The sequence below is a fragment of the Borostomias antarcticus genome, assembly GCF_949987555.1.
Source record: "Borostomias antarcticus genome assembly, chromosome: 9".
Lineage (NCBI taxonomy): Eukaryota > Metazoa > Chordata > Actinopteri > Stomiiformes > Stomiidae > Borostomias > Borostomias antarcticus.
The window spans coordinates 30,737,756-30,753,236 of record NC_140242.1 but is presented as its reverse complement, the minus strand read 5'-3'; the positions used below and the strand labels follow the sequence as shown (position 1 = coordinate 30,753,236).

General features: G+C 47.2%; 1 protein-coding gene across 1 annotated transcript in view; it reads right to left on the bottom strand.

Annotated features, from left to right (window-relative positions):
- Window positions 1-4,923: 4,923 nt before the first annotated feature.
- Window positions 4,924-15,481, bottom strand: part of LOC311312991 (hyccin 2) — a gene marked incomplete at its 5' end in the record, with an annotated part of 27,341 nt that continues 16,783 nt past the window's right edge. Inside the window, 3 exons of the mRNA XM_084442998.1 lie at window positions 4,924-6,081; window positions 13,030-13,186; window positions 13,673-13,760. Of these exons, the coding sequence (XP_084299124.1) occupies window positions 5,282-6,081; window positions 13,030-13,186; window positions 13,673-13,760 (1,045 nt within the window). The 3' untranslated portion in view covers window positions 4,924-5,281. The remainder of the gene's footprint in view (window positions 6,082-13,029; window positions 13,187-13,672; window positions 13,761-15,481) is intronic.

The following is a 15,481-nucleotide window of genomic DNA, read 5'->3' as shown; positions in this document are numbered from 1 at the left end:
GGATGGTTCTATTAAGGCTGTGGGGGGCCAGGGATGGTTCTATTAAGGCTGTGGGGGGCCAGGGATGGTTCTATTAAGGCTGTGGGGGGCCAGGGATGGTTCTATTAAGGCTTGTGGGGGGCCAGGGATGGTTCTATTAAGGCTGTGGGGGGGCCAGGGATGGTTCTATTAAGGCTTGTGGGGGGCCAGGGATGGTTCTATTAAGGGTGGGAGGCCAGGGATGGTTCTATTAAGGCTTGTGGGGGGGGCCAGGGATGGTTCTATTAAGGCTTGTGGGGGGGTCAGGGATGGTTCTATTAAGGCTTGTGGGGGGGTCAGGGATGGTTCTATTAAGGCTTGTGGGGGGGCCAGGGTTGGTTCTATTAAGGGTGGGAGGCCAGGGATGGTTCTATTAAGGGGTTGGGGGCAGGGATGGTTCTATTAAGGGGTTGGGGGCAGGGATGGTTCTATTAAGGGGTTGGGGGCAGGGATGGTTCTATTAAGGCTTGTGGGGGGGCCAGGGATGGTTCTATTAAGGGGTTGGGGGCAGGGATGGTTCTATTAAGGGGTTGGGGGCAGGGATGGTTCTATTACGGGTGGGAGGCCAGGGATGGTTCTATTAAGGCTTGTGGGGGGGCCAGGGATGGTTCTATTAAGGCTTGTGGGGGGCCAGGGATGGTTCTATTAAGGCTTGTGGGGGGCCAGGGATGGTTCTATTAAGGGTGGGAGGCCAGGGTGGTTATACAGTATTTAGGAGATGGGGCTAAGGTGGATAATATTAAGGGGGTGGGGCCTGTCCCTTAGTGACAGGAGCCAGAGGATGGAACCCTCCTCAGGGAGGGGCGTGGTCAGGATGACATCATCTCCTGTAATGAAACATTCCACAGAGCAGTGGAACAATGGCAGAAAGAGAGACCCACACAGCATGTACCGCACAATATTTATTCAACAATATACAGATTAATTTCTCCCCAATTCAGGCAGGTCCTCAATTTTTATATTGTCTTGCTTTCACTCTTTTGTACATGTTTTATTTACAGGATTTAAAATAAGTCATATTTCCATTTACAACATCAATGGTACAGTGTTTTCACATCTTTAGTTGCTCCCGTCCAAGCTTCTAGATAGGATTTGTCATTTGTTTTTATTTCATACACCAACTTCCCACAATGATCGAGCAGCAGATTCAGATCGGGCTCTCATCATCATGTTGAGTCCAGTCTCTCTCCAAGCCTGTGGCTAAGGAGACCATCAGCCCAAGGATGCCAGCTAGGCTCCCTCCCAGTGGAGATACAGGGGAGCTAACCCTAACCCTTAAAACAACAGGGATGGCCTTCATGTTTCAGTCTGGTCTAAAAGAGTCCCATACTGTAGACTACACCTACATCCTCCTGCTTGTAGCAGCATCTAGGTACTGCTAGCATCTACCTTCCTGCTATGGGACTCCAGAGAACCTCCCACTAGAAACAGGTTTCCAAGATCCTGCTCTTTCCTCCCGAAAGGTTACAAGCCATACAAAATGGGAAAAAGGAAATGTTGCATAGAATCAATTCTGACCTCAAACATAAATGTGTTGGTGTCAGATTTGACTTGCCGCTTTGACAAATTTAAAACTCCTGAGACCTTCCTAACCGCATAACTAGTTTTATATATTTTTTGGTTTGGAAAGAAAACGATAAATAGTTGTACCCTTAGCCTTGATGCTAAAAATAAAAAGTAAGCATTTGTTACACGTGACATCGCCCAGAAGCACTATTCAAAGAGACTAAAAACCCTGCGTTTGAGTGTATACACATTTACACATCTATTAATCACTTGACAGAGAGGTGGATGATGATTGTATAAAGTGCATCATACTGTATGAGAACAAAGCCCACACATATCACATGATCACATGCAATGTAACACAAGACACCTGTCAATTTAGACTGAGCCAACGAGATCCCTTCCCCTCCTCTCTGGGCTGTTGGTATGATCCGGGGCGTTCAGATTGAAGACAGCAGAGCGTTCCACTCAACACACAGTAACCCTAACCCATACAGCAGAGGACCGTGTTCAACATGAGGCAAGCTCCATAGAGAGAGGAGACAGAGAGAAGGGAGACTGACCCAGGTGTGGTGACTACAGCAGTAGGGGGAGGAGCCAGTGGGTGTGGTGACTACAGCAGTAGGGGGAGGAGCCAGTGGGTGTGGTGACTACAGCAGTAGGGGGAGGAGCCAGTGGGTGTGGTGACTACAGCAGTAGGGGGAGGAGCCAGTGGGTGGTGACTACAGCAGTAGGGGGAGGAGCCAGTGACCCCAACAGAGCGTGGAAAAATAATCAGTTTTGTGACCCAAATAAGACTAGGCACGCAGGATCCATCCAAAACTATCAACAGCAGAAGGATTATATCCATGATGGTGTGTGTGTGTCTACAAAACGTTTGCCCCATATTGACATGACTTATTTGATTACACTAAACATAACTACTCATTCCTCTTTAATGCACATATAAGCGCGAGTTGGAAACAATAATGTTATTGTACGCCTGAGTGACCCCATCCAAACACGCACGCACACACACACGCACACACACGCACACACACACGCACACACACTCAAACCACCTCCTGGAGAGAATAACATAGCTTGATGGTGACTGCGAGACTACTCTGTTGTGAAACCACAGCCTGGTTAGTGAGAAGGAACTCTACAGTGACTCTAACCCTAACCCTAGCCCTAACCCTAACCCTAGCCCTAACCCTAGCCCTAACCCTAACCCTAACCCTAGACGGCACAAACAAACCAAACATCCTTTATCCTCCTTAGAGCTTAGAAATAAGAGGAAACAGAAAAAACAGGCCAACAACCAAACTTAAGACACACACATAGTAAAAGTGTTTCCTATGACGGAGAGAAAGTGCAGTTGGCACATTTGGTAAAGAGGAGGAGTCTGCACCAGATGGGGAGGACAGGGTTTGGCTTCCTGGCTCCTCACAGCTAAGAGGGGGTGTGGGGGTGGGGGTGAGGGGGCATTAACATGCAAGACAGATGCCCAGGCTGCCCCATCCAGAGGGAGACTGTCCCTGTGCAGTGTGTCATTCACTACAGAGATCAAACTCAACTCCATGCATGAAATTGCACTTAAAAAAGAAAACAACACTCGGCCTATATAACAACCAAGTAGGGACATCTCATGGGAGCCGAAAGCTGAACTCTGATGCAAGTTCGTTCCAATTAAACTGTATGACGTTCTCAGGCAAAGGACAAAGCAGAGCAACGACAGCCGGAGTCCCACCATATCCCATGCTGCCCATCGGCAGGCTAATGATGGAACTGTCTGAATAATTAACTGGACTATAACAAGAGGCCAAGCTGCTGCGCACAATTCCTACCGCTCCTCACTAACAGTGTTATACAGGGTCCTAATAGTGTGTGTGTGTGTGTGTGTGTGTGTGTATGACACCGTCTGGGTCCTCAATCTACTTCCCCAACCTGTCGAGCGCTACAGGGATGGTGAATTTAAGGCTCAACCGATTGAATGGTATTTGTAGATGTCTGAGTGGCAGGTGAATTACATAATGAGGTAGAACAAATGTTTGTGAGCAGCCAATCGTATCTCACACACACACTGGATGATGGCCTTGGTGACAGCTGGGGTTCAGTGACCACTCAAAGCCTCTAGGGGGCAGTAGTTCCAGTCAGGAGCAATGAGGAAAGTACACATCAACTACACAGCTAGCTACAGCATCTACACATACAGACAGACACAAGCTTTCTGATGGAATGATCACGTTAAATACGCTTAACAGTACATTTTCACTAAACTCAGACACAACGTCCTGCACTTTAGAAATCCAGAGTAAAAGAAGTCCATAAGTCTTGCGTGTTGGTAGAACTATTTGCAGTGTCTTTAGGGGTGAGTGTTATTTGAAGTCACTGTGAGGTCCTTCTTCTTGCCAGTCCCACTCAGGTTCAGTTCTTTAGCTGCACAGTAGCAAATCCCTCCTGTCTCAAGCTCCATATCACAGAACTTGCCCAGCAACTGATTTAGAAATTCCAGATTTTTTATTTAACAGTATCAATAGATTGAGAATGATTATATTAATCATGGAGGATCAGATGAGCGTTCATTGTAAAATCATAAAAAAAAAAAAAAAAAACAGCCTACGGACTAAAAATCTAGAGAATATCCTGGTCTAGTTAAAAATCATTGTTGTCGCCATTCAAGAAACATTCACGCTTCTGTCTTTGGGGTTGCGATTCTCTCTCCAAACACAGGCCAAGGAAATTCAATCCATAAAACCATGTATAAATGCCAAATAATTAAGCAAAACAAAAACACAAGTCGGTACAGATTGCACATCAGCCCAGAAACTAACATGAGACACGAGAACAATGCTCAGCGTCTCACATAAGCAACGACGGTAGTCTTATTGCTGATTCAATACAAAATAGACTCTGCATTTCAGTCATAAACGTATATCTTGGAAATGTTATAGACCCTTCGCTACAGTAATTTGACTCTCCTAAAGGTTTTGTCCTTCTGTTGAAGTGTTTCTGTGTTTCTTCACAGAGGTGAAATGCTCAGTGTGGTAAGCAGAAAGGACGCAGTAGGATGCTGTCCTGCCTCCTCCTGTCCTGCCTCCTCCTGTCCTGCCTCCTCCTGTCCTGCCTCGTCCTGTCCTGCCTCCTCCTGTCCTGCCTCCTCCTGTCCTGCCTCCTCCTGTCCTGCCTCCTCCTGTCCTGCCTCCTCCTGTCCTGCCTCCTCCTGTCCTGCCTCCTCCTGTCCTGCCTCCTCCTGTCCTGCCTCCTCCTGTCCTGCCTCGTCCTGTCCTGCCTCCTCCTGTCCTGAACAGTAGGTAGTGGAAGTCTAGTTTTATAAACCCAACCCTACGCATTCTCTTTAGAAACCTCCACCTGTTGACTGCTTCTGAAGACACTGATTTCATAGTATGACTGGGTAGTAGACGACCAAACACAAAAGCCTCCTGCTGTCTGTACAAACACACACACACACACACACACACACACACACACACACACACACAGAAATGCTTGTCAGCGGAGAGGACCATCTAACACCTTGGTCATACAAGTAGGCAGAAAGGACATGTCAATGTGGACGTGGGGAGAGAGAGTCAGAGCACGACTGGTGTGTGTGTGTGTGTGTGTGTGTGTGTGTGTGTGTGTGTGTGTGTGTGTGCGCGTGTGCATGTGTGTGTGCGTGTGTGTGTGTGCTTGCTCACATACGGTACAGTATGTGCCTGTAGGTATGTACAGTATGTGTTTGTACACATGCATGTACCTGCGCTCCGCCCTGCTACACCTGTGATATGATCTGCATGTTGAAGCTGGGGGAGCGGGACTGCTGTGTGAGCGGGATGCCGGGGGGGAGCAGCTCCTGGTTCTCCTCCGGCCTCACCAGGTGCTCCTCCTGCAGGCTGATGGTGGAGTAGCGGTGGGTCCCCCTGGCCCCGGCCCCCAGCCCCCCCCCTTCGCTCCCGCCGCCCCCCCCAAGCCCCAGGGCGGCCAGGGGCCCCTCCCCGCTCCCCCTCCCCGCCGCCGCCGCCCCCCCGCCCCCCTGGCCGTTCAGGTCGAGGGTCATGCAGTCAAAGGACTTGGAGGAGGAGGTGCTGCCGGTGCGCGCCAGGGCGGGGCCGCCGGCGGGGAAGCTCAGGTGCTTCTTGATGGGGCTCAGCTGGACGGCGTCCAGGGCGGGGCCGGGCGGGGGCGAGTGCTGCCGGCGCTGCTGCTGGTGCCTCCGCAGCACGGCCTGGGGCTCCACCTCTCGCTCGCGCTCCTTTTCCCTCTCCCGTTCCTTCTCCCTCTCCCGTTCCTTCTCTTTCTCTCTTTCCTTTTCCCTCTCCCGTTCCTTCTCTTTCTCTCTTTCCTTTTCCCTCTCCCGTTCCTTCTCTTTCTCCCGGGACATGCGGGCTGTCACGGCCTTCTTGATGCTGCTGCCGCCGCCGCTGCTCTTCAGACTGCCCCCCCGGGGCCCCCCCGCGCCGGCCCCGCCCTTCGAGGCACTCGGCTGGCTGCTGTTGGACGCCCCCGAGGAGAAACCCTCGTCTGGGTCGTTGACGTTAAAGGACTCCTCCCCTCCGCTCATCCCGTCCACATCTACAAAGGACAGGAGAGGGAAATATGATAGACAAAGAGACGGATGAGAGGCAGAGTGCTGATCAGTCAGGATTATTAGGACATAATCTGGGTCCCACGAAGGAGATGAAACTGGACACAGACTCTAGTTGAGGCAAGTCTGTATTATCTTTCAATACTACCATTCAGCCACAGGTGGGTCAGGTTAAATCTGCCATTTCTATTCTCCCTCACAGGCTCCCAACTACAGACCTTCCACTTCCCTAGCCCCCAAAGAACAGCGCTCTAAATGAATCACAGTATTGGTTACAAAAGCAGAGCTGCCCCTCCCCCCCAAAAAAAAGTTAAAATAAAACGTGTCCTGATTGAAAATAAGATATGAATATCCCATAATAAACACTGTAGATTGATAGAATACAGAGACCAGAATAGACTGTGACTCTCCTGTCAGTCCCAGCACATGACGGCATTCCTAAACTGATAACGAGGGCTTTGATGAGGGCATTCCTAAACTGATAACGAGGGCTTTGATGAGGGCATTCCTAAACTGATAACGAGGGCTTTGATGAGGGCATTCCTAAACTGATAACGAGGGCTTTGAGAGGGCATTCCTAAAATGATAACGAGGGCTTTGACAGGGCATTCCCAGACTGATAACAAGGGCTTTGAGAGGGCATTCCTAAAATGATAACGATGGCTTTAGTCTGCACATCGGGACTCTGAATCTCCTACCCGATGGTAAAAGTGCATATTCTGGGTGGAGGACATGGGATGGGTGATTTAAGATTCTGTGTGCTCCTTTTATAACTGATTGTTCATAAATTTTTTGGAGGGGCCGATATTCTTCTCTCCCTATAATTTTCATGGCAGACTTAAAACCAGTTGAGCCAGTTTGGATTTAGATTGAACTGATAAACGAGGGCTTTGATGAGGGCATCCCTAAATTGATAATGAGGGCTTTGAGGGCATTCCTAAACTGATAACGAGGGCTTTGACGAGGGCATTCCCAGACTGATAACGAGGGCTTTGACGAGGGCATTCCCAGACTGATAACGAGGGCTTTGACGAGGGCATTCCCAGACTGATAACGAGGGCTTTGATGAGGGCATTCCTAAACTGATAACGAGGGCTTTGATGAGGGCATTCCCAGACTGATAACGAGGGCTTTGACGAGGGCATTCCCAGACTGATAACGAGGGCTTTGATGAGGGCATTCCTAAACTGATAACGAGGGCTTTGATGAGGGCATTCCTAAACTGATAACGAGGGCTTTGATGAGGGCATTCCCAGACTGATAAGGGCTTTGATGAGGGCATTCCTAAACTGATAACGAGGGCTTTGAGGGTTACTGGAAGCCTCCGTGCTTATCTACGCTGCAGTCTGGGTCCAACGCAGCCATCCAGCCAGAGCCTGAGTAGTGCATCACTCAGAGGCAGCGAAGACAGATGACGAGTGGCTGGGAGCAAGTCTGAGTGACTGAGAAGAAATGCACCACTGAGATGGGAAATACCAAACAGCTGACCAGAGAACAAGCTGGGAAAACATGGTTGCCTATTTACTGTGTACTAAGCCTAGGTCATACTAACAACGTATTTGGTGGAGAATAAAATCAGATCAAACAGCTTTAGGACAGACAGAAATTGACATATCTAAACACTTTAAATTATCCATCAGAGGTCCATTGTTCTGAAAGCTGAAAGGGAAGGAATTGACAAAATTAAATACAAGGGAAAAAAGAGTTGAACAGGTTGTGAACTGATATTAAAGAAGACGGGGAGGAGAGCCCAGGCTGGACCGGCTCCCATCATGCAGTGCGAGGCGAGCAGACCGGCCGGCTGGGAGCTCCACAGGCAGACGGAGCGCCGGGAAGAAAACGGGGAGGAGAGAGGAGGAAGAACAGAGAAGAGGAGGGAGAGAAGAAGGGACCGAAAGACATGCACATGACCAGAGGGATGCGCCACGCATGCTCTCCAGCCACTCTCCTCACTTCACCTGTGCCCAATTGGCTGCTTGCCTAGTTAGTTACAGGTGGGCCTGCCAATCAGAACGCGTCCCAGGAGAACGTCAAGTCCAGCCGCCTCTCATTGGATCAACAGCACTCCAATTAGAGCTGATGCGGAGCCAGCTGGGCCCGTCTCAAACCTGTCAGAGCGCTGGTACTGGGCCCGTCTCAAACCTGTCAGAGCGCTGGTACTGGGCCCGTCTCAAACCTGTCAGAGCGCTGGTACTGGGCCTGTCTCAAACCTGTCAGAGCGCTGGTACTGGGCCCGTCTCAAACCTGTCAGAGCGCTGGTACACACATACCCCTTTTTCATCAATCCGAACCTGGTTGTGGTTCTGGGCCGGTGCTGGTGCCAGTTCGGAGCTGGTTCAACTTACGAACCTTCCGCGAACCTGTGTGCCTTTCTACCGACCAGAGCTACGTCACATCATTGTATACGTCTCCTAACAACGCAACAGCGGCAACTTCAAGCACAACAACGCTATGATGGCAGACTACGGCTGTATGTCAAACCGAAGGGCTCATCCCTACGCCCTGAATGAATGAATCCTATCTTAACTGAAGCTAAGCTTTCGAAGTGGGAAAGTGATGTGTCCTGATCTCAAGCTAATTTAAGCCCAAAACGGAGGGGTCATCAGAGAATTTCACAAAGTAAATGTGCATCACCTGTTTAAGCAGCTGAGTTTGGCACAGCTGTAGCCGATTGGCTATTGCTAGTTTTGCGTCCGATGTCCCATTCATATCTCAGCCAAACACAACTATGCTTGAACTTTTCCACTTGCCAGCTTGTGCTTTTCATTATTATCTTTGGGGGAGTTGCTTGTGCACTGGAGGGATTCTTTATTTAGAAATAGCCATTATATTGTATTCAGACATAACGTAGGCTGGTACTGCCAAGGATCGCAGCCGACTGATGCACCCTCCCTTCCCTCGACGGAGGGTTATCAGCCGGGCTGGAGTTCCGTCTCTCATCGCTGACCAGAAGCTGCCAACTTGGGCTAATGCTAGTTAGCTATAGCTACATCGTAAATTCGTCAAACTGAATAATTACCACACATATAATAAAAAATACCGATAGATAGTTCAATCGTGATGTAACTAAGATATTTTTTCCATCGACAGATTTAGCTACAATGTCCGCAAACCATTAAGCTAGGTTGCCAAATTACTGTCGCCTCAACGCCCACCATATTTGTTGATTAATTCTAATACATCCATGCGTAAGCGGCTCCGTTCCAGACCAGCAAAATACTAGGGCCACAGTTGAACCAGTTTTCGGGCCACGAACCAGGTTCTTATCTGTCGAAACGCGAAAAACTGGTTCATTATTCGGCACCGGCTCCGAACCGGCCCTCAAAATGGCTTGGTCGAAAAGGGGAAACAGTATCCTAAAAATAAATGCTGAAACAGGAGATAAGAGAGAGTTTCAGGGCTGGATTCTCAGAACAGTTCTGTTGCTCTGCAATAAAAGCGTCAGTTTCCTTGTTGATCTACAGTACGAGTACCCAGTAGTGATCTACAGTACGAGTACCCAGTAGTGATCTACAGTACGAGTACCCAGTAGTGATCTACAGTACGAGTACCCAGTACCCATTTCACTCAAATGGCAACCAAGAGAGTTTTGAAGTGAATACATGAGTGCCAAATTCATGTGGTGAACACACACATACAGTAACTAAATATATATACACATACATACACACACACACACACCAACACACACACACACAGACACACACACACAGTCAAACAGGTTAGGGTTAGATGGCTAAGATGGCTTTTTGTGGTGTAGTTGAACAGCACGATGTATTGGTCCTGTTACCATGAGGCACAGAGGCTGTGGAGTGCTGGACGTCAGCTTAATTTCCCGGCTGACTGTCTGCGGTCAAACGCATCACGGTGGGACTGGATCAGCTGAAGGTGAATTAGTCTCTGCATGCACATGCTTGGAGGCTGGGACGGGCCTGTTTCTCACTCACTGAGCTTGCTAATCAAACAACAAAACAATCATTCAATCACAGATGAGACTCAGCACATAGACAGGAAGTCTCCCTTTCTCTCTCTCTCTCTCTCCTCTCCCAGAGGAACGGACTCTGTACCAAAGAGGGGTGCCGATGGCCCAAAATACCACGAGTTCTCTGTAGTTGGAACTGAAGCGGCCTAATTAATAAATTCATAAAAAGCTTGTGAGGCTCTATCATTCTGTGCTTCGCCCCAAGAGGTGAGCAGCAGAGTAGTTAGTCCACATTCGCTTGGTTTGTTTGTTTATTTGTTTACCACCATATCTCAGGTGTCGGCTGATGGAGCCCAGAGTGGAGGTCTGGTTTCAGAGGAGACTTGTGAGCATGCTCAGTAAGTGACAAGCGGCGGTGGACCTGGGAGCAGAGGTAATATGAGGCATGGCGAGCTGAGGGAGGACTTGATGACAGAATGGAAGCTCCAAGCAATGACCCCTAGTACCCACACCTCCTCCAGACCCAGTAGGGTTAGGGTTAGACACTCCTCAGCTCTCTGGGCCGATGCAATGCAAGTACAAACCAGGGGGGAGATGTCTGGTAGTAGGGGGGTAGTTTTAGGAGGTTGTAAACATCAGTATGTGTTGGATGAATTAGAGTACTCTAGGGAGAGGGGGGGGGGTCAAAGCCAGAAGGCCCCTCCCTCCTGCCCCCTGTGTCCTCCCCTGTCCCCTACCCTCAAGTGTGACTGGGAGGATGCTGTGGCCCCGCCCTCCTCTCTCCGGATTGGCCGCCGGGTCCCAGGAGGCGCGCCTGTGGTGGTGGAGGCTAGGACTGATGGTGACGCTGAGCTCTGCTTCACTTGAGTTGTCAAAACAATCTGGGAGTCAACAACAACACAGGGAGGAGACACGCTCCTTAGTGGCGGGGCCAGGATCAGTTCATTTCCCAAATCACTACCTCAACCAGCAGGGAGGGGAATGATGGAACTGATCCCAGGCCAGACTCTAGGGGTCCTGAGATTCTCTATGAGGCTAGAGCCATGGCAGAGCAGAGTTCCTAGACTGTAAGTGTGTCACACAGTCAGCAACAAGCACTCAAGAGACAGAGCGAGCAGCAACAGAGACAGGTAGACTGGCACAACTGGAAGAGACTAAATGGTCATAATACAATATTGCAATAAAACAATCTAGAAAATATGCACTATGCAGTACTCATGAAGATGTGGGTTACACTGAAAGGGCAGCAGGCCTTCCGACAACCAGAGAGAAAACAGAGAAGGACTTCTTACGTCTTCTGCTTCTCCCCAACACATGCTTAAAACAATGAGTACAGTACCTAACCTAACCCTAACCCTAACCCTAACCCTAACCCTAACCTAACCCTAACCCAAGACAGTGGTTGTCAATAGGCTCCTCACCGTAACCATTACAAGGTACTGAACAGCAGTATGTTTAAAAGATAAGTAAGGTAAGTCATTATCTGAAGTGACTCCCAAGTAGAGAATGCATTCTTACTAAGAAGGCCTGATAATGATGGATTTTTTATGAAAAATGTTTTGCCACCAAAATCAGATCATTTAATAGAAAAACATTAAGGTTCTGTTATTAAGCATTAGTTAATAGGTAATACGATTCTTATAAGATGCTTATTAACGTTAACATGTGTTAATAATACACTTATAAGTGTTAATAATAGCATTATAAGTATGTTTATTGTTGATGCCGTGAATTATGCACTCATTATGCACGCTACTATGCATTTTGCAACTACTGGATCTAAAGTGATAGTAGTGCCTTATTATGGTTAATTAACCCTTTATTATGCACTTGTGAACGATTTCAACTCAACTGCGTTGTTTTTATTGCACAGAGATGGATTTGAACCCGGCTCTCCCTCGGGAAAAACACTGTTCTAACCAGCTATGCTACCGATAAGCTAGCTATTTGGGGATGCAGCCGGATGTTATTTATAGGGCTGTCAATCGATTTATTTTCTTAAAAATTCTAATGAATTACATAATGTAATTAACTAATTAATTAATTGCAATTAATCACATGTACTGTATCATTTTTTTGTTGGGAAAATAACCCAAATTAATATATTTCAATTAAAATAAATTTCATTATTATTGTGGCAGACGAGCATTGAAAATACATTACAAAAGGTGGCTTTGCAAGTCAATATATTGTTTTATTAAATTACTATTTGCAATATCTTGCCATGTGTAAGGCTATCCATCAATCTTTGCAACATAGTCAGTTGTGCCAATATGTCCGTGGATTTTCAAAACTATTGTGCCTCTTGATAGCTGCATTGAAGGACGTAATTTGCAGTACTTGTCTTCTAACATAGCAACAGTCCTGCAGTCCATTGCAATTCATTTTGCGACCGAGTTTGTCTGCGGTAGACTTAGCCTACTCATTTTGTGCTGCCTGCTCTCTGTAGCCTACGGGGTTCGCTGGACAAAATTGATCCCTCTCTCTCTCTCTGTCTATATATATATTTTTTTTATTCAATGAATTTGTGTTAATTAAATCAACATGTTAATTTGTGCATAATTAATTGATTCACTTGACACGTTGAATTGACAGTCCTAGTTATTTATACTAGTCTAGTAGTTTATACACACCCCCTTAAACTCACTTACTACATATACTATTCTATAGCTAGCTTTCCTGTGGCGAAGTTGATTTGTTAGAAGAACGTTTTTCCCACGGGAGACCAAGGTGCAATAAAAATACACAATGCAGACGAGTTGAAATCGCTCACAAGTGCATAATAAAGGGTTTAATTGCCTTAATAAGGCACTGCAAAATGCATAGTAATGTGCATAATAAGAGAATAATTAATGGCTAATAAGTATGTATAAGAAACTAATAAGACTTTTATTAACACTCTTAAGCAGTTCAAAAAGCTTCTAATAAATGTATTTTCATCTAACAATAAACATATTAATAATGCAGTCAGTCCTAACTCCTAACCCTCTCCCAGGGTGCAGTGCAGTCTTACCCTCTCTCTTCCAGCGATGGCGCCGGATGGAGGCCGTGGTGATGGCCGAGATGGAGATCCGGCTGATGGTGGGCGTGACTTCCACCTGGAGCACCTTGCGCCCGCGAGGCTCGTCCGGGGCGCTCTCCGGCAGAGAGCTCTTCATGGCGTTGGCCAGCTGCATTATACCCATGTACAGCACACACACACCACGTACAGTACACACACACGCACGTACAGTACACACACACGCACACAGGTCAACATGCACACACACACACACACACACACGCGCAAACACACACACACACACACGCACACAGGTCAACATGAACACACACACACACACACACGCAAACACACGCACACACACACGCACACAGGTCAACATGCAGAGCAGCTCATCTGAATTTACAGTTACGTTAGGATGTGTTGGATGTTGAATCTTTTTTTGTTTATAGTGTTAGTATGATGGTTGATGGCGTTGGTTCACTCTGTAGCTAGGTAAGTAACTTTGTGTAGGTCTCGGTGAGTGTGTGTGTTGGTCTCAGTGTGTGTGTGTTGTTCTCAGTGTGTGTGTGTGTGTTGGTCTCAGTGTGTAGGTGTTGTTCTGAGTGTGTGTGTGTGTGTGTGTGTGTGTGTGTGTGTGTGACGTAGGTCTCACCAGTAGAGGCTGAGAGTACAGCTCCAGCTGAGCTCTGTACAGGATGTCCTCCAGAGCTTCTCTACCCATCTCCCACTCCCCATTGTATCTGCAGAACACACACACGTGCACACACACACACACACGCACGCATGCACACACACACACACATGCACACGCACACACGCACGCACACACGCACACACGCACACACACAGAGTAGATATCATGAAGCAGCCAGAGCATACAGACATGCCTACACCATCATGTCACTCACACACACACACACACACACACACCAGTGGAGGCTCGTCCATAGAGGCAGGGGAGGACTAGTCCTCCTCAGTTTTTGGAGAGAAGAGAGGGATTAAAATACAATATATGCATTTATTTATTTATAATTAATATTTAATATTGTCTCAGTTTTGTTCATACATCAGGTTTTCCCTATGGATAAAAAACCATTATTGAAATTCTAAAGCTCCAACAGTGACATCTATAACATGCAGCTGGAGGACCCATAGATATCTATGGAAGGGAGGCTAGCCTCCCTTAGGGCGGGTTCTTTTATATTAAATCAATATAATGCAATTTTTTCATGCTAATTTGTGATTGGCCAAAACGCTGAAAAATTACCGCAAGGGAGGACAGTACTCCGGCCCTGTCTGAGTAGGATTCAGATATTGACATTTTGTTAGTCCAATCACATTCCAGAATACAGATTTACCACAGTGAAGGCCGATTGAGTCGGCGTTGATGTCTGTGTTTCTCTTCCCTGTGCCATTGGAGACTTTTTGTGTGTTCGTAGCTCCATAATATAATACATCCGAAAGTATAATGGGACATATTATACATCAAACTGTTTGTCTATTTGTCTTGATTCTAGCCATCTAAATATCTAAGCTGACATAAATACTTTTTGAGCTGGAGCCGTCTGAACACGACAGTTCCACTGTCGCTATAGCCGGTAACGTTAGCTACAAGGTGCACGTCAGGCTACGGCATAGTCAGGCTGCTGATTGGCTGGAGGCGCAAACTGTCGGCAACTCGTCCAAAACACTTCTAGAGACTGGGTCACAACACCGGATGGGAGAAATGCACTGAACAGCCTGGCTCCTGCTTGCGTGAGAATTGATCGCTTTGTTGTGCTTATTCCTCTTCTATGTTCTGATAATTGGAGGCTATAGCAACATAAGAGTGGCAGCTTTGACAGCACCCAAATGAGCTAATCCCATAGCTGTACCATTGCTAGCTCGCCATGAGCAAACTGTTGGATACTGCATTTGCTGTGCAACGTATTCCATTGTCCAGTTGTCAAATCTATTTGCCAACAAACTGTTTGAGAGCCAGCACACCTCAGTGTCCCCTAATCAAAAATATTTTTCATAGCCTATATCACCTAACCTATTTCCTCTCCAGCATCTCACCAATATCAATTATTTTCTCTCTTTAGAGAAGAGTACAATCCATTACAACTTATTGCTTACAATGTTTTATTGTTGTTTTGTAATATGTTATCATGAATAAGATAAATAAATGCTGCATGTAGTTAAAAAAAAGTGTTATTCAGTTTTTCATATGCTAAAATTGACTGTAAATCCACTTTAAAGCTGATATTTCAAATAATAACTGACTGAGGGAAAGTGCCCCCCGGCGCCCATGGGCGGTTCGCCTCTCTTCCTCCTGTCCTCCTCAGTTTTTTGAGTCACCAGCCGCCACTGACAGACACACACACACACACATACACGCACCCACGCGCACACACACACACACGCATACACACACATACACGCACACACACACGCACACACACACGCATGCACCCACACA